At 30.2% G+C, this 26,664-nt stretch overlaps 2 protein-coding genes across 2 annotated transcripts in view; one reads left to right on the top strand and one right to left on the bottom strand.

The window, feature by feature from the left end:
* Positions 1-743: 743 nt before the first annotated feature.
* LOC144848885 (von Willebrand factor D and EGF domain-containing protein-like) lies at positions 744-10,022 on the bottom strand. Its single transcript, XM_078705836.1, has 18 exons — positions 10,013-10,022; positions 9,631-9,807; positions 9,296-9,361; positions 8,406-8,668; positions 7,816-7,908; positions 7,284-7,625; positions 6,830-6,906; positions 6,657-6,720; positions 5,991-6,239; positions 5,408-5,652; positions 4,725-4,977; positions 4,233-4,397; positions 3,548-3,922; positions 3,026-3,283; positions 2,468-2,582; positions 1,802-1,967; positions 978-1,069; positions 744-843 (listed from the first exon to the last, which is right to left on the bottom strand). The coding sequence occupies exons 1-17, from the start codon at positions 10,020-10,022 to the stop codon at positions 988-990; spliced, it is 3,000 nt and encodes a 999-aa protein (XP_078561962.1). The 3' UTR covers positions 744-843; positions 978-987.
* Positions 10,023-13,491: 3,469 nt separating this feature from the next.
* LOC144847967 (retinoic acid receptor alpha-A-like) overlaps positions 13,492-26,664 on the top strand; it is a 123,519-nt gene continuing 110,346 nt past the window's right edge. The window contains exon 1 of the mRNA XM_078704595.1: positions 13,492-14,088. Within this exon, the coding sequence (XP_078560721.1) occupies positions 13,947-14,088 (142 nt within the window). The 5' untranslated portion in view covers positions 13,492-13,946. The remainder of the gene's footprint in view (positions 14,089-26,664) is intronic.

Here is a 26,664-nt window from a genome sequence, read left to right as displayed (position 1 = left end):
GGATAAATCTTATATAGCGGAATTTTACAGGAGGTGTGCACTCTCAAAGTGCTGTTCCAGTTAATTAGTTAATTAATTATTTAAGCTTAAAACACTGAACAAAATAAAAATACAAATTATGTTTCTCCCATTTTTGTCCCATCTGGAGGTTAGCTATCAATTTTTACAAATTCCAGACGGGCTATGAGTTAAAGATGTACGTATTTGTCCCCAAAAATCATGAAAAATGAAGAATAATAAGAAAGGCTTTGAATAGGCCATTTCGCATTTTTAATAAAGTTAATCACTTCTGTAGAAAAACAAATGTAAATAATATATTCACTTATACAAAGACAAAATTAACTGTTAAATTCAACCATAAATCCATTTAATTTACTTCAAAGCAAACACACATTTTCACAAACACAGAATTGTAACTATTATTGCCCATTATGGGAATACAAACACAATTACAAATGTTTATGGCCTTATAATAAACATTCTTATCATAATACCGCTATGATTTCATTACTCAAAAAGCTTTTACAAAAGGTTTAAAATAATATACTGTTTATGGTTAAACCAAATTAAGTTTATGTACTTACAGTGATTGGCATAACTATATCAACAATACAAAATTACCAAATTACATGAATAACTACAAAACTATGTTTCTAGAACACAAAAACAACTGCATTCAAAATATTGAGACTTATACTGTAGGACTTGTCTGCTGGAAACTACTTGTCTATTGATACAGATAACTTTTTTCCAATGGGAGCTGTGAAAATAGTATGCTGACATCTGATTGGACAGAAGTAATCCTGTTAATGTCTTATCCAAAATCACCAGGTTGTGAGCATACTGAAAATAAATGAAATCATAATATCAAAATTGCTTTATTTAAACCATGGAGGAAAACTGTTTTATTTCTCCATGTTTAGAAACAACAAAGTTTGTAATAATATGAGCATCTATGTTTTTATTTGATAGCTTACCTGAATATTTCTATGCTGTTGTTTCCTTTGAGTGGCTACCGTACAAATCATTATCATGTGATGAATTATAGTTTACAGGTACAACTTTATTTCTAAAAGAAAAAGAAAATAGCAAGTGAAAGAATTTTTTTGGTTAATTCAATTCAATTTAAGCGCTGTCTACGCTATCAAACTTTAGGCGACAACAAAATGTGATGTGCCCATATATGGACATGATGATGTCATATTACTACCATATTTGGGAATATCAATATCATTTGTGCACAAATTTTTGTCACACTAGTTTGATAGTGTAGACAGAAACAACAAGCTGTAAAATAAATGACCTTTCCATTTCATTATTTGATATTTAAAACAAGAAATATTTCTTACAAAAAACGCTAACAAAAAAACCACAATGTACAAATAGAAACATATAGGATGAGCCCAGGGTCAAACAATTGAAACAGTGACAGTTTACCCATTATATGATGAATGTTCCTATGGTTTTATTAAACTAGTTTGACAAAAATGTGTGATGTGCCCAAATATAGTAGTGATATGCTGAAATATAGTAGTAATATGACATCATCATGTCCATATATGGGCACATCACACTTTATTGTCGCATAAAGTTTGATAGTGTAGACAGAGCTTTAGAGGTTGCTAACATGCATCAATATTCTTTCAGGTTTTAGACTTTCAATGTTAACATTCAAACTTTATGTGACAACAAAATGTGATGTGCCAATATTATATGGACACGATGATGTCATATCACTACCATATTTGGGCACATTTTTATCAAACTAGTTTGATTATAGTGTAGACAGAGCTTTATATACCGTTCACAACATGACACTTTGCAGCATGAACACATCATTAGGCCTAGTACAAATCCAATTAGAAGAAAAATTGCTGCAAATGAACAAATGATGATAAGTAAAGTGTTATCAGAGTCTTCATCAGAGTCTTCATCAGAGTCTTCATCAGAGTCTTCACAAGCATCATCTGAACACAAAAAAAACAACAGAAAAATACTATAATCATATCAGTTATATATTTATTTTATCAAGTGTGCATAACCATAAACACATCATACACTTTCACTGTTTAAAGATGTTTTGTCCCCCTGAAAAAAAAATTTTTTTTGTTGAATATGCCATTTTAATGTCACATAATAGTTATCATAATCATAGTCACTTTGACCAAAAATTAGATCGGAAAAAAAAATTATTTACCTAAAAATATAAATTAAAGCAAAAAAATAGTCACATTCATTTATTTTGTCTTTTTATTAGTAGAATTTTTTTTTCTATGGAAGTAATTAACTTTATTAAAACTGCGAAATGGCCTATTCAATTCATTTTTATTTATTAATCTTCATTTTTCATGTTTTTGGAGGACAATACATCTTGAATTCACCATCATAGTTAAATCAAATCATTTATCCTATTGTTGGTATAATGTGTATCCAAACCTCAACATGTGCATAATATATAAATACAAACCTTGTTTTTTTGACCACCCAACACCATTCTCTTCTGGCAGGCATTGTTGGCAGCCATTTTCTGGGTTCGTTTGAGAAGCTTCATAGCAATGACCATTGATAGTACAGGAATTTTCCTGAAAATATTAATAATGGATATAATATATAAAATATGTGTATGTTAAGTTGTTAAACTCATCATAATTGGAGACACACCATTTAAACAAATCACTATACAAAAACAAAACTTACAGGAAAAATTCTGTAAACAAGGAACTACACATAAGTAACTATATATGCTATATATAGAAGAAACATTTTTTATTTTTTGTTGATCCAATAGATTGAAAGTACTAAAAATGATAAACGACAATTTGCAAACAATCAGTTTGCTTTCTATATTAGGATCCAAATTAAATTATTTCAAGATGATATGCTATGTAGATAATGTTAATTTCCGATCAACACAAATCAGACAGAGGAAGAAACTGATATTTGATTTGCAGGAAGTAAGAAAACAACAATTATAAATATTGATTATTTATTTATTTTATAAACAAATATAGAAAATGTTTTCTACCTTTGTAGTACACGTTCCAGCTGATGCATCGCAGGTTTGACAAACTGAATCGTACAGAAACATTACTGCCATACTTTCACTGATCAATTCACCATCATTACTGATTGATATCAGGTAGCCACTGGCAACAGTGCCCTCTCCAGGTGCATTAGGTTGAACGGCGGGTTCTGGTAGAGGACATTTTACCTCTTCTGGTGTTTTAAATATACCGGAAAATACCTCTTTTGTTGGAGAAAGGATAATGCCATTCTCATTAACCTAAAAGAATACAGATTAGACTATATAATAATTATGTAAACACTAATTATATTATTCTACAGCTTTTTTTTTCTATCATAGTTTTTGTTTTGTTTTTTAAATTAGATTAAGATGTATGCAACAAATATGTGGTTTTCACATTGTTTAAACTCTGAATACAAGTGGATTAAAACCCACTTTTCAATTAACTTTGTTTTACGAAAACATCCTAAATAAGTATGCATTTGTAATAATGACTATCCAAATAAAATATATCAAACTTACACCAATGTGTTGTAGATGACAGGCGATATTCTTTCCTTCCAAAAAGTTCTTGCCAAAAACCAGAGCTGATTTACACGATCTTTGTCTAACATCACAGATTCCATCTCCAAGAACAGCAAACACTAGTGGGGGTTCAATGAGAGAGATTGAACAATCACTTCCTCCTAATCCATCATAACAATCACATGTACCATTTATGCATTCACCCATTCCATTACACTCGTTTACACATATTTTATCTAGTACATCTGTAGGTGGAACTAGAGTACCATTTTCTGTCTTCTTCCAGTACATGGGATTTCTAGAGAGAACTACTTTGCAACGCTCCTGTAGAACTAATACTGTTTCTTTGGCAATTGATGTATCATCAAATACCTATGGGTGCAATAAGATATTTATCCATTAACTAAAAGATTCCATTTGTGAGATGATACTGTACAAAAAAGCACAATAACTACACAAGAGAGGTTGAATGAACGATGGCAATATATAGGCTCATGCCACTGAATCTCTGTCTACACTATCAAACTTTATGTGACAAAAAATGTGATGTGCCCATATATGGACATAATGATGTCATATCACTATCATATTTGGGCACATCACACTTTTTTGTCAAACTAGTTTGATAGTATAGAGAGAGCTTTATACAGTGAGATCCTTGGACCATCACAACAAAACCTACCTTTACATCAACAACGCATCCTTCAATTATATCATTAATCGCAACAGAACCATTGTTGATTGGATTCAAGCACAAACTGTAAGTGTCAGAGTTCACAAGCGTCTCATTACAAAGTCTTCTGGTGTACTCTTCAGTTAAACCACTTGGAGTTGGAAACTCTGGAACCTATTTTAAATCAGAAACGTGCATAGTTTTTATGTCTGTTTTAGTTTATTATAAAATAGGCATGGTATAGCATCTATTTATTCTTAGTTTGGACAATAACTTCACTCTCCCAGATTTTGTCATCTCTCTCATATACCATTAATTATGGCCGGGATTGTTTTTTTTTGTCTCAACATTTTTTAATGAAGTTTTAATATATTTTATAGGACCAGCTGCCTGTTCAACCTTAAGCTTTTTTAGAAAACTTTACTTAAATTAAAACCTTAAAAGTTTATATATATATAAACTAATTTTAATTTAGTTAATTAACAATTCTGAATACTGTACCAAAATTTCAAAGTTTGGATCATAGACTAGCGGTCCAAACTTAAAATCTGCAACTAGGTCATCTGGGTCATCCTCTACTGCCCTCTTCCTCCTTCCATTTGTTTGATCACATTCCAAAGATTCACCGTCGGTTCGTCCATTGCAGTAGTCACATTTTATGTTGTTTTCACCATTACATGAACAATAATGATTCATCACATAGGGATCCCCAAGGTAAAGTTCACCAAGAAATAAGTTTTCAACATCTTTCACTCTGGCGTACATAAATATTATAATTTTAGGTTATTCATTATATTATATGAAATATATTTTCCAATTTATTTATTTTTTTATTTTAACAATATTTTACGAGTGTGGTCCATTCAATTAAAAAATAAATTAAAATAAATCGAATTTATAAAGATTAAAAAAATAAAAATTGCACAAAATAATTGGAATCAAAAGAGAAATCAATTAAAACAATAAAAACAATTAATTAAATTGGCCATCTCAGAGAGAAAAGACAGGAGATAGTAGGAAGCAAATAAAGAGAAGATGGTTCTTGAACAAAAATTTGAGGGAAGAATAAGATGAAGCAAGTTGGATATCTAAAGAAATTTAGAGCACTGAAGCTAAAAGATTTTTTTAAAAGAGTACCTAAAAAACAACTAGCTTTGTCTGTTCTGTTTGTTATGAATACATACCTCCAAATTTCATAGAATTCCTGTGTTGCTTCCATATTATAACCAATTTGTTCACAGTTACCAGATTTGCAGTCATAGTTAAAACTTCCATCTTTATACTGGACATCATTGATAGCATTCCCATCAAAATTGCCACAGAGACCTTTAATTTTGTCAAAATCGTCAGAAGACGCTGTGAGAGTGACATGGATATAGCTGGAACCATACAAACTAACTGTTAGTACTGATCCAGTTGGAAAAGTTACCTACAAAAGAACATCATCAAGTTATTCAACGATTTGATTACAGGAGAAAAGGTGTATGGCTGCCATGTGACTTTTAGTAGAGAATCAGGTTATTGAAAAATCTTGAGCACCTAGTTCTACTGTATATATAAATTTGCAGATGTCATTGTCGGAACTTGTCCTTCGACTATGCAGCGGAACAAACCCTCTTAGAAATCTAATTTAATCTCAATTAGTTTACAAAATGTTTTTATGTACTTGTAGAACAGACCTTCAGTAACACAGCTTTTCTGATTCTGATTCTGATCCTGATCGAATCTAGAGTTTGACACAAGATGAGGAAATTTCTGTAAACTTACTATGTATTGTCCATTTTTATATTGTATATTAGACCCAGGTGTTGCTTTGTTACCATGTATCTCAAATGTTTTCACTCTTGTGTCTGATGTCATAACCTCTTTGACTACTTCACCATTCTCTGTCTTGTATGTTACATGTTCATTATCATCATTACTGCATCGATCTATGAATAGATGAGTGGTACCGATTTGAACCGCAACTCCACAGTTACAAGTCACACCATAACAAGGTGCCATTCGAGTTTGAACCTGTAGGAAAAGTAATCATACAGTCATTCATCCAAGTATCTGTATATGCAGTGGCGTACAGGGACCCTGGGTTTAGCCAGTGAGCGCTCATAGCCGTTACGCCACGACTGTGTATATGTAAATAAATGGTAACATAATTAACTGCTTTGAAAAGCCTTCTTTTTTTCCTCAGGTTTATTTTTTTAAGAGATAAAACTTTTTATTCTGCACATCTACATCGTTTAAATTGAAAACTGATTTGAATTGAAGCTCTGTCTATACTATCAACCTAGTTGTGTGATATGCCCAAATATGGTAGTAATATGATATCATTGTGTCCATATATGGGAACATCACATTTTGTTGTCACATAAAGTTTGATAGTGTAGACAGAGCTTTAGTGTGTGTTTTGTGTTTTTCTATGAATGATTCACAAACCTTTATTGGAAGAGAAGTGTGTTCATACAACAAAAAATCTCCAGGTGCATAAAGATGATAGTACCTATAGATCGAGAAAGGAAATAATGTTTTTAAAGTATCATTATTATTATGGTGTAAATATGACCAATTGTTTGCTTTGTTTGAATATAATTATTAAATAGTACGCCTACCATTTGTCAAACGTTGTGATGTGTGGATCCCCAGTTGTTTCACAAATTGTATCACTTGGAACATCTTTTACAACCACCTATAAAGATAGAAATCATAGAATGTTAAATACAATACACTCGCCCATAACAATGGCAAGGGTAGTCCAATTAACCAGTTTAGAAACTTTGGCAAACAGAAATCGCACAACAATATTCAGGGCCGTAGCCACCAGTACGGTTGGTAAGGTTTCGACCTTACCTCTTTTTCACAGAGTCCTTTGACAACCCAGTGCCGTGAACAGAGATTGTTCCCATTTTTTGCTAAAATTGCACCACTTTATTTATTGTGACTACATCACTGATATTGTTTATTTGTTTATTTATTTTTATTGGAAAGGACAGAGAGAGACTCCAGTAACAGAGAATGTGTTTAAAGTACACATTTATAATAGAAGGAAGTTTTTTCTTTACTTACTTTGATTGGCTGCAGATTATCTTCTTGATTTTTCCATATTCTTGATGCCTCGTTAAAAGTAGCAGTATCGCCTGTAAACTGGATGTACGTATACTTATCTCTGTCATTGATGTTGTCTCGTGTGGCAATGATGTTGTACACAGCGGGAGCGTCATTTGTAACCGATTGCAAACAGCCTTTCTGGGTGAGTATTTCATTTTCATTACCTGACACAATATATATACTGATCTTTGGTACAGCTGTACTGGTTTTATTTCGTAAAACTATTGGAAATGTTGACACAATATGGAATTCCTGGCCAGCATCATTTTCACTTACAGTCACAATAGTATTAGGTTGAACCTGATTAAAGATAATTTGTTGGTTAGAATTTAGGATTTGCTTAAGAACAAAAAAATCTTGTTCTTTTTTTGCCAGCTAATGAGTGTCTGATGCATTGGTCAATAGTTTTTAAAAAGTATTGGTGTTTTGGAGGAGTTTTTACTATGTTTGTGAATAAGTATGATATGACGTTTGCAAAGTTACTACTTACAATAAGCCCAGCATAGATGGTGTTGCTTTTGACTCCTGGTGGAAACTCAACATAGCTTGTGTTTCTGAATCTTGCTCTGACTTCACATTGAATCTAAAAACAAACACAAGAAGGATTTCTTTAGTTCACAAGTTGCAGAGGATGATTTGTATTGTGGGATTACAATTGTATACAAAATAAGTAAATTTTACTGCAAACCTTACTTAACTACATTTGGTTGTGTAATGAACATGTGTAAAGAGATTATATTTCATTGAAATATCCTTTTTAACTTAAGTCTGGTCTTAACATTTGCAGTTTGAATGAAATTGTTGTTGTTGAGCTGATTGTTACTGATTGTTGAGAGTTATGTCAAACATTGATACCTCCTCTTTCTTAAAATGTATTTTTTCATATATTTTCAAATTCTTTATTTATTTGCAACAAAGTAAACATTGTTGACTTTACAATATTAAAATAGCAATTAATGAATAATTAAAAATACAAGACATTACAACATATAAAAATGACATTAAAATATTTAAAGTATAATTATAAAATGTTATTTATGTGAATGTTACAAATTTAGTACTTGTATCTAGGCAACTTACATGTGAATTCAATCTCTTGCTTAGGATACATTGGTTTGGTTGACAATTTCCAGATTTACACTCGTCACTGATGAATGCAGACACTGTATTGTCGTCCGGCTGATAAAGTTTCTCATAAACAAATTCATCATTTATGTACCATTTTACAAGAAAATCCATTTCTTTATCGTGATTCTCATTTATATAATTACATACGACTGCAATTCCTCTTGGTTTTTCTTGGAATGCTACTGTTGGTTTTCCTTTCAGTATGGGGTAGCTATCTGTAATTTAATGTAAGATGGTAACAAACTTAAGTACACTTTGTGACAAACTAAAAAAAAAGGAGCATAGGCCTAATAATAATAATAAAAACTTTATTTAATCACGCTAACACTTGTTCACCTCAATGGTGTTTTTCTACAAGACCGGAAGACATCATACAAAAATCAAATTAACAGTTAACAACAAGAGTTTAACTAAAACTGAAAATCTTAATTTACACTCAAATTAGAATGAATTACTATTATAATTCAATATTTGAAAAAAAAACTAACATGATAATTATTTACATTTATTTGTACGTTGATTGAGTTTATTCAAGTTCAACGTAAACATTTTTTTTTTTCTTTCTTAAACCATTACAATAATATCAATTAATAAGGTACTTAAATAAGGTAGATAAGTATTGAATTTATATATAAAAAAATATCATTACTCTTTATTTAAAAATTTCATAAAATTATTAATATTTTCTCGTTTTACTTCTTTCAAGTAAAATATAATACATAAAAAGATGTTAACAGAATATCTAGATTACCATCCCATACAAAGATGTTTACCATGACTTCGAAAAGTAATAACATAATAACATATCTCATTGCATCTCAGTTTATCTAAAATGAACTCACTGTTTTTGCTGCATGGTGGGAAACCTGTTGCTGAGTTACTTCCATTCTGGCAAGGTATGAGTGAATCTAGAATTAGTTATAAAACATACTTTTACTTGCAGTAGTCAAAAGTTGGTGAAGTCCTAGACCTACTCTAAGCCGACTACAACAGGCCTAGTTGGTGTGTGATAGTCTAAAATTTGAACTTTGTTAATAAAATATAGATAAAAAGTTGGATTTGGTAAGTGAATAAACATACTAAGATTGGGAATAAGTTGAACTGTAAAGTCTGTATCATGTTAAATGTGATTGAAATATAGACTTGCTCTATGGTTTGAATATAACCAAATACCTACCTGTACAATAGGCCATTTTAGTCCCTGGGGATCCATACAGAAAATGTACATAATACACGCCATCAGTTGAATTACAGGCTTTGATACAATGTGTTTGCATATATTTACAAGGTTCATCTCCCATATCAGCACAGACAGTAACTACTTTAATGCCATCAGCAATATCTGGATAAACACCTTTTTGAATGATAATAAAACATAATAATTAACTAATTTGGGTAAAGATGAGTCATATCTATCGTATATTGAACAAAGTTGGCGCTAGTGTGAGTCACATCAAGAAACAAACATTCAAATTCACTTTAAAACATTACTTTTATTTACATCGTGTGGGACACAAAAAGCTCAGTTTAACTCGAACCCATAATCTCCCAATACATACCTGGAATCATACCTCGTGACCACTATTAGTAGTGACATAACATCCTGACAGAAACTTCTTAAAAACACACTAATGCTCTGTTATACAAACTCATGTGACAATAAAAATATTTGTTTTCTTTTTTGTTATATTGCATATACAGTAATGTAGTTACTTTTTTTGTGTATTTTAACATTGTTATTATTAGTATTATTCATTAGTATTTATTCATAAAACAAAAAGATTAAAACATGGCAGCAAAAATGCTGAATTGCATTTCAATAAAATATGTATAAAATTGGTTAAAATTACTTTTTAAAAATGTAAAAAATTACTTTAAAAAGTCATAAAAAAATAAATTGAACATCAAAATACACATACGAAGAAACAGTAAAATAACAAATTATTTATTTTTAAAAAAATATTATGTTATATTAAGCTGGTGAGTCTGGATACCAACACAGATGATTGGAAGACTAGCAATGACATGGATTTGTTACAAAAGGAAACAGGTTACACTCTGAATAAATACTGGTATGCATTCAGATAGAAATTAATGGAGATATATTCATTAATTTCCTTAAATTCGGATAGTACATCATATACAAAACATACAAACCAAAAAAGAGAAAAAAAATCAGCAGGAAATTTCCAATAGCATCTTCCATAAAACAACCTAAAATATCAATTTGCACCAACGCTGATGCAGGTTGGATTGTCTATCATTAGAGTCCAACTGAAGATGCTGCAGGGGGAGTGAGTTAGTAAATGAGTGGTATTTATTAATTTGATTTACCATCAATCCATAATGGGTACTTGGTTCCACAGTGGTACTTTCCTGGCCTGGAGGTTGGCATTGTGACATTGATCCTGTCGCCTTCTGTCATTAGTCGATACCATCCAACTGCAAGACTGACATCATCAATGTAGTTACCTCCAGATACTACATGATGGACACTCCGCTGCCAGTTGGTCAGATTGAGATTCGTATTACATGGATCGTTAATGGTAAGCTTGCATGCTATAAACCAAATCAGATTTAAATAGATAGTTTTCTTTTAATTAAAACATAAATGCTTTTAGTTGAGGACTCAATTTACTTTAGATTTAAAATTGAAAAAAATATTTGAAAACAATATATATATATATATATATCAAAAAAGTGTTTAAAAAAAATGAATGCATCTGGATAGAGACCAGCTCACCTGGGTCTATGTGGCACTGAACAATAGGATATTATATGTACAGTTTCAATTCAATCAAAAAACATTTATTTACGTCCGAAAGACAAAAAGTAACAAAAACAATAGCGACAAGAGATAATTTATGGAATGGATGAAGGCAGGATCCCAAAAAGATTAGAATCTTGTGGCGGGATTGACATTACAAATGAATCAAAAATAGATATTATGAAAAAAATAAACAAAAAATAAATTAATTAAACATAATGAAATAAAAAAAAAAAAAAAAGTTGAAAAAATAAAGTAAAAATGATGAGCAGAAAAAATTACAGCTGCAGGGCATAGTATATGTATAAGAGCAGACATATCCCCTATCCCGGATCAAGGGTGGAGTTTAGGGTGTTGTGCACTCCTCTTAAAATGGACCGATAAACTACTTTTTCTGTAACTACACATATTATTATATGGTAGTGATCCCCTTTTAACAATATCCTGGAGCTGCCTGTGCCTACAACCATTCTAGTTTGTGTTCCGATTCCAATGATATTAACTAATTGTTTCAACTAAACTAGCAAGCTACACTCAGCCTAATGAAAGTCATCTGATTCTCATTATCTAATTTAAACATATCTTTTCCAAAATATTAATGTCATTTACCTTGTCCATTTATTGAAGTCAACCTTGCTAAAAAGTATATAAAAACCAAAAATAATTTCATAACGAAGAGTAAAATCACTATTGTATGTCTGCTTGTGCGCAATTGTTGTTAATGCTTAATCTAAAAATAATAATTTATCAAAACTAAGATATTAAATGTTTGCCAATACACAGTGCTGATATGATAAGCATACTTAAAACTATTGTTTGCAGATATGAGTAGTAACAGTGCTTTAGTAAATCACATGTATCATATCATTAAACTGTGGACCTAAGATTGAACGGGATGGCGAGGGAAACTCCAATAAATTTCAAAGTTAAAAGAAAACAAACATTGGTTGCCATAGTTTATGGAGATGCTTATCAAATGGTTTCTCTGGTGTAGCAAGAATGTTAGTTGCCTAGAGATATAAAACAATGTAATTTGTGAAACAAAATGTGTACATGTATGCATGCATGCATGGGTTTCTTGACCATAAGTATGTAAATGAGATACTGTATAAACAATTAGCCATACAGGATGTTTCAAAGAAAATAAAAAAATTAAGGAGTAAATAAATAAAATCAATAACAGGTTCTCATTATTATTATAATTTGTTTATGTATATTGAAATTTGATTTAAATTTACAGATAAAAGATGTAGAATTATTCGGTTGTTTATTTATTTTTTTGAAAGGAAAACAAACATTTCAGTCCGGGTTGCTATACTAGACTATATATTATTACTAAAACAAAATGTGAACTGCTTACTATCGTGTATGTCGCCCTCTACAGTGTTAAAAAATGTAAAACTTTTTTCTCTTTCACTTTCAAATATTTTCCTGCATCGATTTGCATTTATAAATTAAATTTAAGTGACTTACAATAAAAAATACATGAATTTTTAAAAATTTAAACATCCATATGAACATAAATTGAAATATTTAGAGAAACATACATTTAAACTACTTATTTCGAATTATAAACCTGATTTTTTAATAACTAATTTGATCCAGGTTTCACATATCTATAAATTAAACTTTATTGGCTCATTTTTTTAAAAAATGTGAGATTAATTGAGATTAAACTTGCCTCTAATTTTAATATGGCATATTAATATTAACAGCATTGTAATTGGTAGAACATTAGAAGGCTTTCTTAACTAAAAATTAAAAGTAACATTATATTATAGCTTACCGGACAGTACATGATCCAACTATTGGATATATCAGAAATGTTGTATATTTAGATGCATTGGAAGAATACAGAATAATAATAAAAACAAAAGACAAATATTAAAAATATTAAATTACTACTATAGCCCCACCTATCGACGACATCCGTTTCGTCGGAAAGTAGGTCAACACTTCATTTGTTTTGCTTTTACGGACGAGTCTACTTTGTGCAGCAATATTCAGATGTCTGAATTCAGGTTTCACAAATATAATCTTTATTTAGGTTTTAGTATAAAAAAATTGTTAAAAACAAAGTATTAAATTATATTTCGTAAAAAAACGAGCACTTTTTTAGAAATAAATTCTGCAAATAATCTTATGTTATCACGGTAGTAACATCACTCTACCTACAATAAAATGGAAGAACCTAAATTATAATAGATGACCTTGTCCCTACAGAAAAGGTCAATGTCTTGTGCTTACTTTTTAATGCTCAGCAAACATGGCTAAATATTGCGGTAGCGAAGTGGAGAGAAGATCTAACTGAAGGAAAACTAAAACTATCTGGTATTGTCAGTCAGTATCAAAAGTAGAAGATTCGAATTATAAACATGAGAAGCTAATTCGGTAGTATGATTATACTAGAAATGTATTGCCCGCTATTGTAAAACAGGAATTGTGTGCGAGTAGGTTGATCGTCTGTCAAGCAGCCACACGATTTTGAGTTGGTCGTCTGGTACCAACACCACCAGTGCTTAGTAAGTACTGCCAGACGAAAAGTGAAGCCCCTATCTGCAAGTGGACTGTTCGTAGGACATTTATACACTTGGATGGAAGTATATATTATTCTACATAGATCAACTTAACGTTTATGTATTATTATTTTGTGAATTCTAAAATTTCAGCATCGGAATTTTGATCTTAATTTTGCTAAGCCTAGCAGCCTAGGCCTAAACTTGATTATGAATTCCACCACCGGTTACAACAAGATGATGCCGAGTGGACCACCGTCCCTCAGGACCACACCATCACCACCAAGTTCGGTATCCCCAAGGGCACATGGACACCAACCAAACCACAATAGTGCTGCAAGTACAAGAATAGGTAAGAATAAGATACATTTATTTAGGCCATGTGACATGGAAGTATATTTTTTACCTCCATAATGATAACTGTTATTAGGCCATTCATTAATTTTTAGCAGTGAGTGACTGGAAGAGTGAACGCGGTATGGTTATTGATTATATTTGAATGAATGAAATATTCAGCAAACATTGTAAAATGTTGCATTAATTTTTATTATACCAGTTCCTAAAAAACTTTTATTATCTTTATTTCTGATTTTTGTATAAATATTTCAAGTTTTACTATTTAAAATGGTTTTTTTTCTCTTGTTTTACATCATTTCAATCATTAAGTCCTACAATACATTTAGATCTAATAACAACCCTACAGTATGATATTAAAGAAATGTTATTTTGCCGTTTCTCTATTTTATAAACTACAATTAACAAGGATCTTTTAAAATTTTTAATTCGAATCATTACAAATTATAAAACATTTTTTTCATTCTCACATATTTCCTCATCTTTCCTCTCATATTGTTTCAAATTAATATTTTATAAAACATTGTTATATTACAGTTCAAATGATATTATGTTTTAATGTACATATGTAAACATTCTTGTCACAAAATATTATATTAAAAAGTAAAAAAGTATTTCATTTATTTTAATACTGTAAAAGTACAGGAAATATAATGTGTTACAGACCAATCATTTACCTTTAAGAATTTTATATACTGTATCTCAGTATTTAAAATCATTAAAGAAGAAAACTACTGTACTGTAGTAAGTTCTCAATGAATATAGTTTCTAAAAAAAACAAATTTCCAACATTTTCTACTGTTAACAAAACTAGACATTTATATTTATATTATACATTTTTAATTTATTTTTTACTAGAAATCCTTTTCTACTCTAGTAACAAATCTAAAAAGCAAAATACTGGAAAGCAACCTACAGTAGCAATATTACTACAGTAAAAATTATCTTAATCAAGTTTGGTCATTTTACAACTTTCCGTAAGTTGTTAGTCATAATGTGAAAAATCCATAATTTTTCACTCATTTATTTTAATGTGTTGAAATTATAAGTAATGTGTTAGATACGGTTTGCTATAGTGTATTTTTATATACATAATTTAAAGGTACACGATCAATAATATAGACATACAAGTTATTACGCTGTTCTATTGCCTAGTAAAAGTGAACATTTATTTAATAATTTTACACAGTCGGAACCTGTCACATAAAATGACATGACTTCCTCTAATTTAATCCATCTTTATATTATAAACTCAATTTTTTAAAACTGACCCTTAAAATTATTAAAGCATAAAAGTTGGTACAATGCCAAAAGCACAGCGCCAGAGTAATGGGAAGGGTTTAGAATGCCTGTTGACTGAATATGACATGGATTTATAGTTATTAAACTACACATGTCAGTAACACAAGAATTCTTACAATAAAGTTTATAATTTTGTTGGTTTTCTTTAGTTTAAATAAATGATATATCAAAGAAAATAAATACTTTTTATTCTTCAAAACTTTACAATGTTAAAAAATGAAATGAAGGAGTATAGAGCAGAACACTCTATTTGGACTCATTGCGTACAGTATACTGTACAAGCTCCAGTCAAATTATGTAAAAACTTGTTGACAAAATATTATATTAAATTGTGGTTCTTATCTGACTATTATTACAATGTTTATAATTTCTATTGTGTACACAACACTACCACGAATTCTCTACTAAAATACAGGACAAACCAAGCTTAGACATGGTCAACAACAACAACCATAAAAATTAAATTTCCCCGATAGACAGTTTAAAAATTAATAATTGGCTTGGATGAATGAGTGATTCAGTTATTATTATAAGGTTTAACAATAGATTGACATATATAATAGAAATAATCTAGGTCAGGCCTTGAAAGTACAGAATAAACAGAACTACAATAGTGTATAGAAGATACACAAGTTATGGTTACACTCTCTTTCTATCCAAGTTAAATTTTGGGTTTATCAGTTACATTGCGGTTTACTGTCTCTTGTGATTTGTTGCGTTTAAAATGCCAAAAAATGTATTTTGGTTAAAAAAATGTAACGTCTGATACTCTTTAATTTAATGAAAAATGCCTGTTGAATGTTATATTCTGAAATAAATTATTCTGTTCTATCCTGAGTTATTTACAGAATATTACATATACAGTAGTAACTCTACATTGGAGCTATATCTATGACACAGAGGTACTATATCAGAGTGGGTCAGAGAATTAGCGTACAGTAGAATGGTTTTAACTGTAGTGCGTGCAAACACACTGTACCATTTTAATACCTCAAGACCTACACTCACAATCAGAGATCCATGTACATAGCTAGGCTGGAATGCTTTGCAAATATTGCCAGGTCAGATGGGCTTTAAATGTCCATGAACCTTCCTTTAACCTATTACTTAAAGCAAACATTCTAGGCCTACAAGCTAGAGTGATTCGGGCCAAGGTTTTCTTTGTTTTACTGTGTATACCCTTCTCACCATAGCTTTTTGTGTTCGTAAATTTGTTTCATTATGGGATTCGTCAGCGTGAAATGTTTATGAGGCAAAATGAGTATAGAATGATCATCCTTGACAAAGAAAAGTTTTTTAGTTAAAAAAAGTAAAACAACCAGCAAAAAACGAGGTACTAATGTACCGTGTATCTTGAAATTAAGTATATCTGTAAAATTAAATTAAACTACAGTACAGGTCTTAATGTACAGTACTGTATGAAGTGATAGTTTAGAAGACCACGTAGTTATTAGTATCTAGGTACGTTCTGTGTCTTGAAAGACCATGTGATACTGTACCTTCAATCATTACAAATATTTAACCAATATTTATTATGTAAGACAAAAATATTTTGATTGTTGATAATTGTTCTCTTAATAAAAATTGTAATGAATCGAAGAATTAAATAACTTTATGCTTGCATTTAACTGTAAGTACAGAGCCTTAATCAGACGTCAACCTGCGTTAACCGAGATAAATCTTAGTAAATACAATTCTACATAAAGTCTTGTATCATTTAGCTTTTATTGCTGGCTGTGGGTTGGTAATACGAAGCCAGAGTTAATGAAGATATTGTTTTTATTAGACATTAACCCAGTTCAAAAAGCAATCAAATAAATGTTTGTTAGGAAAATGATATTTAGCCTAGTAAGATTAAGAAGCAAGTAAAAGAGAATCCTGTACAGTAACTATTTTAAATATTCTATTTTTTCCAATTGTGGGGTGTTTGTGTGTGAATGTGGGGTTTTCCATCATTAGGTGTAAATCAGTAGCCTTCGATACTGTAACAGTTTTCAGAAGTTTATGCTATTTATACCCTCTTCACACACCAATCTTGCTTTTTGTATTTTAAACTATGTATTTTATCTGTATTTTAAATGTGTTTTATTTGTATTTTACAAAAATTTAACCTTTTTAACTCATTTTCATATTTTTATGTGAATTTTTTAACTTTGAACAAACAAAAATAATTTCAAACCATGTACATATTTTACTGTGTTTGACCATGAATAAATAAATGAAATGAAATGAAGTTTAATTAATTACTGTAATAAAATACATTATTAACATTGATTTTGAAAATTCAGATACAGTATACATTGGTATAATTAATGCTTTATACTATTTTGGTTCAATTTTTTTTCGTTTTAATTTATTTTATTCATTAAAGAAAAATAAATTTATAAAATATAGAATATAATTTATAAAATACATTAATTAAAAGATGAAAAGGACCATCAATGAAAAGCTACAGCTTGTTTGTGGTTGATGACCTAAAACTTAAAAAGTTAAAAAAGGGTGTATTTCTCACTGCTCAGTGGAGTGAGGAATTCTGGAAGCTTTTTCGTGATACATCAATGTTAATAAACGCTTAAGGAATGCAAGGTCGTCATGAAAAATGTTTAGTCATGGCGATAAAATAATGCGCTAAAATTATTTAAGATACCATAATGTAATTTTTTCTAAAGTGCGTATGATTAATATTTTTCTAATAAATTTTTTTACAAATTCTATATTGTTTAGGAATTTAAGAGTCATACAAAAAAAGTTTTAAATTCTTTCACCAAATCTGAAAATTCTTTTACCCAGTGTAAATTATAAGACCAAATCTACATGAATTTAAAAGGGATATTAAAAATTATTCAGAAAAAACACAAAACCATTCTGCTCAGGACAAACGAAAATGGCATTGTAACAGAGGATGAAGATACAAAATGGAGAATTGAAATAATTGTTTGTAAATACTTATCTTTATTATGTTTGTAACTTTTTATAGTTTTAATGTACAGTACTGTACCAATCGGTTTTTGCTATATAACCTTGAATTTTAACTTTCACTGCTTATGACATCTTGTAACTAGCCAATGGCTGTTGGATGTACTCGAAATAAATTAAATAAAATACAAAAATTGTAATTGTATAAATAATACACTGTAATTATCAAACAAATATTAATTGATGTATTACTAGTAAATTAACGTACTGTACTATACCTGAAAGCAGTTATGGTACAGTATTACCCCAGCGAACTAATTACATAGTATTAAATCTGCAGAATGATACCTTGCAATCATGTACAGTACACCTACAGTATAGTATCCCACTTTCTCTTATGTTTTGTCGATATAATGTGATTAGTACCTCAAAGCCAGAGATCTTTACCTTCAAGCATTTAGCTGACAACCATCAAAATATCAAGTTTATATCAACCATTGAAGGAAATTTAATGATAATATTATTTCTAGGCCTTTATGTTGGATAAAACTGACATGCTTTTCATGGTTCTGTTTGGTAATACTAAAAAAAAATCACTCTGGGCTAGTAAAAAAAATGAGGGCGTGGTTGGTAGAGTCGTATATTATTATAGAGGGATGTAAAGGAACTTTTATCTTTCCATTTAATATCATGCTCAGTCAACACCCAGTGAACTACAAACACCACATTGATTTGTATAATTTAAGATTTTTGTTACAGTAGTTCTGGTACAGTACTTTACGGTTTCAAAACTGAAACTTCATAAAATTTGTCCTTTTGATTGATTAAAATTGTTATAATTCATATCAAACAATACAGTAGTGTTAGTTTAGTGATAAAGATAAAGATTCATATTTTTTATTTTACTGTCACGTAATTCTAATTAGTTGAATAAACTATAATTTCTGATTTCAAATGAAAGATGCGTAATACTTTTCTCACCCAAAAGAAGAGTGTGCACTAGCTCATGTCAGCTACACCTGTAGACTGGACAGTAGTTGGTACAAATTACACATATTGTACTTAATGCTATAAAGATCTGTCTACACTATCAAGCTAGTTTGACAGAAAATGTGTGATGTGCCCAAATATGGTAGTGATATGACATCATCATTTCCATATATGGGCACATCACATTGTTTTGTCACATAAAGTTTGATAGTGTAGACAGAGCTTAAGATAACAATTTTCAATGATTTTTATATTTATAATATTAATATACAGTAGTAATATTATAAAAATCATACTGTAAAGTGCTCTTGAAAACAATAGGGTTTACTCTACAGTTCCTAAATACAGTTAGCAATAACTTTATCTCTTAAATATTTCGTTAAATAATTAAAACTCAAGTTTAAAATCTGAAAGTTATTGTGTGGTTAAAGTCGGTAATAATGATGTTTATGAAATTTGTCTTTTCAAGCCCACAACTAGACTCTGTAAGGCTATCGAAATATTTTTATTAATTCCCTTAAAAGCTTTAAATACCATATCTGCTTACTTAAGCAGTAATCGCTGGAAAATATTATTTTAAAGACACTAGTATAAACAATTTAATTATTGCATTCCCGATCAGAAACTACATTTTTAAGATGCTATTTTTCACGGCGCATTATGTAGGTTCTACTTTTGTAATTGATTGTTTATAAAAACTGGGAAACTCGTTTTGTAGAATCCCAGTGGAGAAGACTATGTTTAAATAATTTACTTTTAAAATGTTAAGACAACTTTTAAATCGGATAAAATAATTTTTGATCACATGCAACTTTGGGGTGAATTATTGCCGTAGCGACTGTTGCCGTGGCGACTATTGCCCATGGAGACTATTTCCGTGGAGACTACTTGCCATGGAGACCTATTTGCCATGGCGTCTATTATTGTATGGATAGTAACTTAAAGGTTGCAGGTTCAAATCCCAACTGATTCCTTTCTTATCAGTTTTAAAAGCTTGAGCGTATAATTGTTATATAATTGTTAGGGAATAAACCATAGTTTACAGGATTAGGAGAGGATTATCTTTAGATTAGGAAAAGGAAGGGATAATCCTTGGATTTAAAGTATTATTGCTATGATTACTTTCTTTCCGTTGATGATGATAATACATCCAGAAGGATTACTATGTGTTGGCTAAATGTTTAAATATTTCTGTACAATATGAGTTACAGGTATTGCTCCATTGGTTTGAATTTTTTAACAAATTTGGCTTGAAACTTTATCAATATTTATTACACATTGTACATTTAAACAATTAAATTAAGCAGAAACAGTGTTTTTGTTTTGAGACCTAGAAATAAAGAGACCGGTTGTTTTCTGTACTACAGTAGACTTAAAAGATAGTGACGATACCAAAACCATTCGCCATGTAGAGGTCTGCTAACAAAAACTCTGAGAATAATTTAAATAACACTTTTACTATTTAGTATATCTTAAAATTATTTAAATTTAATGAAAAACTTAAAATATCAATCAATAATTCAAGTGTGTATCAACTCAGATTAACTGTTGGATAAATTAGGATTAATGTTAAACATTTTGTATTAAAGAGGATGAAAAGGACTTAATTTATTATTTATAGGATTAGCTGTATTAGCAAGATTATTAATGGCAATTCCAAGAAAATAAAAAACTGCAATAATTTTATTTAAATTTAAATATATATTTTAAATTTTATTTTGCCAAGAAAAACATGACATTTCAAAAATGTTTATTTTTAGCATAATTTTGATTAATTTTCATATTTAGAATTGTTGTTTTTATAATTTGAAAATAGTTTGTTCTTGAAATAGAAAAATAGTAATTCCCCAGAGGGGTTTTAAAATTGAGAGTCTGATTAGAGAATGATTGTACAGTAATACAGTAGTGTTACTCACAATATTATTAATATAAACATACCTCTGTAAGAAGTAGCCTACAGTACTGTACAGTATGTGCAGCTAGCATTACAAGTATGGATGTAAAATGAGATCGTTAGAGGGAGGAGGGAGATAGTTGGATGTATCCCCCAAAAAAGAACCCCCCCCCCCCCAACTGGCTACAGTATTAAAAAGATTAAATTGTGAACTTGGTTATATATTTAAATATATAGTAGAGTAGCCTAGCCAGTATCACTTACCGTGGAGGTGGGCGTGTCAGTCTAAATCGCATCTATAGCATCCAAAAGTAATGAAAGATCGCTGATATCTCACCGCCACCAACAAACAATTTTTCCTCATAAGAATCCTCAAAACTCACTCAAGACATAATCTTTTTGTGATAGATTCTTCTACTTTAACTCCTAGCTTTTCCAATACATATTGTATGACACACACACACACACTTGGATGATAGCCTATAGGTTAATAACCTCAATGGATTTGATTCTACAGATATCTAATCTACCCAGCCTAACATACTTCATTCTGTTGTGTACTGTATTAGGTCCTATCCACCTGAATTAATAAATTGAAATTTTGAATTTTGAATTATCTAAAAAAAAAAGAAAAGAAAATACTAATGTGTCTATCTGTAATATTTAATCTTGAAAATGTTTAAATTACCGCAGGCCTACATGACAAGAAACATCATCTGTTTCAATATGTATATTAGAAAGTGTATGTTACTGTATTTGTTAAAAGTACAGTGGCCGCATTCACCAATCACATTTATGTGAGATATTTCCCTTAAATATTATTAGTAAATATTAGTATTTCACTGAACTCAATAAATATTTAAGTAGTTAAATTGTATTCACTTCAGACAGGAGATTTTTTAAAAATGTTATTAAGGGTAGGTGTTTCCCTTCGCCTAAGTGTGAATGGTGAATATGGCCACTGTAACTTAAATTAGTAGAAGATTTACTTTAACGCAACAGTATTTGTCATGAAAAGTTTAGTAAGAAAAACCGATTGAATTAATAAGGTATCTGTTTAGATCAGTATGGTGTACTACTGTACGTGGTTTACTACTTTACCTACCTAGTCGCTTGCCAAATCAGAGCTATAAAGCAAGAAAGTGTAATTTCAAGTATATATTTTCTTATTTATAATGGCAGTGATTAGGTCATGTTCAATATTAGAGGCAAAGGTCATGGACAGGTCATTCTGATAATTGCAATAAGTAATTCCCTAGCTAGAGGTATTCAGCATACCCCGTTCTTTGTTATACAGGAACCGCTAGTTGAAGAATAGGCAAGTCGGGTTTTCCTCACCGGAGTTTCTCGTTTCCGAAATGTTTTTAACGTGTGTCGTAAAATTGTGGCTGTGGTGGGTTTATTGTTTCATTACCACATTATTTTAAGATCGTTCATCGAAGTATAGTAATGTTGTTATTGTTTTACATTACCATTTCTTTGGAAGCTTCTGAAACAATAGACTTGAAATGATTGAATTCTTATATAAAGAATAATAAACAATCTATAACAATCACTTACTTAAAATTGTCTAGCTATCTCAAAAGGCTTTAACAGCTTTGAGTACTGTACATGTTTGTAACTCACTTGTTTTTGTTTTTACATATATTAAACACATTTTAACAATTTTTTATTTCTGCACATTGGGATTTTACATTTGATAAACGTTTTAGAATTCATCAATGGAAAATGTGTGTAATGTATTCGTTGTTTTGAGAGCCATTACAGAGTAAGATCTTTTGTTTAATCAATGTATTCAATTTGAGGTGAACGTCTTCATGTACTATATAATGGAATCCATATAAAATGTAAGTGGATGAGTGGGTATTGCGAATATTCCGTGATTGACGATAAATGAATGTGCCTAGTCACATTGGCGTCTTCTCCTGCACAAAAATGAATGATTATAATAATTGATCTAAATTTTTACCTAGTAAAACTCAAGGACAATGAGCGCTATGTCGAGGATGATTAGTACATTGTTCCCTTTGCAGGGCCGATTTAAATTTTTACCCTCTACATGCATTGTAGATATTATATATTCGAGAGAAAAAAAAAATGTTTTATGTACATTAAGTTTAGAAAGGTTGCCTTTATTTGTTAACTATTTATTCTTCAATTTTTAGAGGCTGAACTTGAAGTTTTCTGACTAATTTGTAACCCTTCCCTTGATGTATTATCTTTACACTGTTTATAACTTAATTTTGGGTATTAATAAAAGAAAGAAAGATATAAGTGACAACAATTTGTCATTTTTCTTCTTTTTTTTCCATATAAAACCGTATAGTATGACTAGTTTGGGCAACATTAGGAAGAGGGATTATAATCGGATTTGCATTTTAACAATCTAATTTTGATCAAACACTTTAGACTAACCAAATTTTGACTAAATTAGGGGGTGGGATATACATTAAATTATTACCATAATACTGTATGTACATTATTATAATACAATAAGATTAGGTAATATTTCAGAAAACATTAACTTAATCTAGTTGTAAAATATATTGATTAGTATAACAGGGTCAATAAACGATTATGCGTACGTAGATCTGAAGTGCAAAGTGAGGTGGCTTGTCTCGTCGTCATATGTATTAAAGGCGCATCTAAATGCATCAACACTATGGCAATGTAATACGATATTGCCAAGATTTATTTTTTATTTGTTTTCTACTAATGAGTGTCTCTTCTTATATAGCATTTTCTTCTAAAGCACTGTCTACACTATCAAATTTTATGTGACAAAAAAAAATGTGATGTGCCCATATATACAGTAGACATCATATGATGATGTCATATAACTGTCATATTTGGACATCACTACCATATTTTGGCATATCACTACCATATTTGGTCACATTACACTTTTTTGTCACATAAACAATAGTTCAACATCTGTATGCTGCTGCTTTCTCAACATATGAGCATGACCCATAATGCAGTTCAAATCATTCAGTAATAATCCATGTGTCCCGGCTTAATAAAGTTATTTAAAGTTGTATTTAATTTTGTTCTCTCAACCAAACTTGGCCCAATTTCTACTCGGGCCTAAATATAATTAATCGGATGTTTTAATATTTACAGTACTGTAATATTTTTTTTTCTCTCAATCAGACTTAACCCAATTTCTACTCAAGCCTAAATATAATTAATCAGATAAGATTTTAATTTAAAATCTCATACATAGTTCAACCTCAACATAGTTAAAGAAAGTGCATACAGTAGGTGTCTGTACTTAACATTATGTTTATAGACCCTTTTATCTCAATACCTTATTTGAGCCTTACGGTGTCGCTGCTGTACTTTATAAATGTTAATATTTTTAATTGAATTAAACAAAACATATGAAATAGGAAAAGCGAAAACAGGCTGTGTTATTATTCTCATATCTTGCGTCATGTCTCTTGTGTATAATTTATGTAATACGAACTTCATAATTAGAGAATGTTCATTATTACTGTATGTAGGATAATCATGCGCTTTTGTCTTGTGTTTTTTTTTACAGTATATTACCCATTCATATGATGTACAATGATATACGACATACACTGTCACATTATATATTCATCAATATTATATTCATTCTTGCTTTTTTATTCAGTTTATGTATGTTTTAAAGTTCATTGCTCCAAATTTGTGTAATTCATAAACATGATGGAATGGTTTTTTTAAGTTGCTTGATTTACTGCGTTGGCGCGATATTATATTACTTATACTCATAGGTTAAACTTTTTTGCTATGATAGATATACTAATATCCATTTTAAATAATGTATATTTCTGGTTAGTTTAATTAAATATTCATGATAGCCATTTTTAATTACCGCAGGGTGAAGGCATCTCCAAGATCATTCCATTTGTGTTCTGTTCTCATCCAGGTTATACAATAGTCTATTTCGTGTCTAACTTACCTGGACAAACCGACAATAGCTATTTTCCCCTTCAAGGGAATAAACAACCCTCACTCCTCCCCACTTGACAAGCATCTCATAGAATGTTGAGGTATGTATGGGCGTTGCTGCCCACCTGAGAGCCCGGTCACGGACGATACCACTGACTTGGAAGGGAATCCTAAGAATATTTTTACTTTTCGATATGTTCTCCCCTTAAGGGAAAAGGTTTATCCAGGTAAGCTAGCACTTATAGACTGCTATAACACTACTATGATGTCATATCACTACCATATTTACTGTAGGCACATCGCAATTTTTTTTGTCAAATTAGTTTGATAGTTTAGATAGAGCTTTACAAAGAAGCATATTATTATCATGCCCACCCTAAGAAGCCTCTTTGATATTATGTTATGAATGCCTATAAAACTCCATCTCATCTTTACTGTATACATAAGAACTAGTTGAAGAGATATAAATAAGTTTTAACCTCTTCTAGACAATCTCTAAACGTGCAGAAATTATTTTTTCTGACTGAAATCCATACTAACGTAAAATTCAGGCCAAATAATTAGACGACTCAAGGAGTTGATCCAGCACACACACACCGTTTACCAAACCCCTAAAGCTATAAGTATCCGTAACAAAATACCATCATCATGAAAAAGATGTGAGCAAAATGGGTTACGGTATTATCCACAGCAATCTGAATTTATGACATCTTTGTGATTGCGGTCATTACAGTATGGTTTTTGGATGAAATTTATTCAGTCTATTTCGTATTTACTTACCATTTACTTATTTATTTATCTGGATTTACATATTTAGATTGGTGGCACACTAATAGCACAAAGGTGCATCCTTTAAAATAACAAATATAAAATAAAGTTTAAAAAATAAATAAAATTAATTTACATACAAAAATGTATACAAAATAAATAAAAAAGACAAAATTATTCATCGAGATTTTGGAACCCCATGATAAATTAATGAAATAGTATATTTTGTGTCTAATTTTAACAGGTTAAACATTGGGATATTGGCATATATAGAATTTGTACAACTATAAAATTGACAAAGTCTAGAGCACATGTTTATTCATGATTTCCATGGAGGAATTCCACCATTGTTTAAGTAGGCCTGCTACAGTACATTATGTTTTTTTTTACAGGGACTTAGTCCCTACAGTGGTCTGGTAGTTTAAACTATAATAATTATGAATGTTGTAATTACATAATAGTATAACATTATACTGGTAATGTATCTTTTTTAACGATGCATTTATCATAACCATATTTTACTGAAATTTACAATGTTCTCATAATTGCGGATTTTAAGGTCAAATAATGGTTAGTTGCGATAATAAAACCTTATTTGCAATGAGCAGTTCATTATACTGTAAATGGTACAACATTATGTACAAAATTACAGGTATTAAAATTTGATATTTGTAAATATAAATAGTTTATGCAAATGATTATTCAAGTCCGTATGTGTTTATTATGACTTATTTTATAAGACATTTAATGTCAAAATGAGTCACA

This window comes from Antedon bifida, chromosome 7 (genome assembly GCF_963402885.1).
Source record: "Antedon bifida chromosome 7, ecAntBifi1.1, whole genome shotgun sequence".
Lineage (NCBI taxonomy): Eukaryota > Metazoa > Echinodermata > Crinoidea > Comatulida > Antedonidae > Antedon > Antedon bifida.
This window is presented reverse-complemented; position numbering and strand designations above follow the sequence as displayed.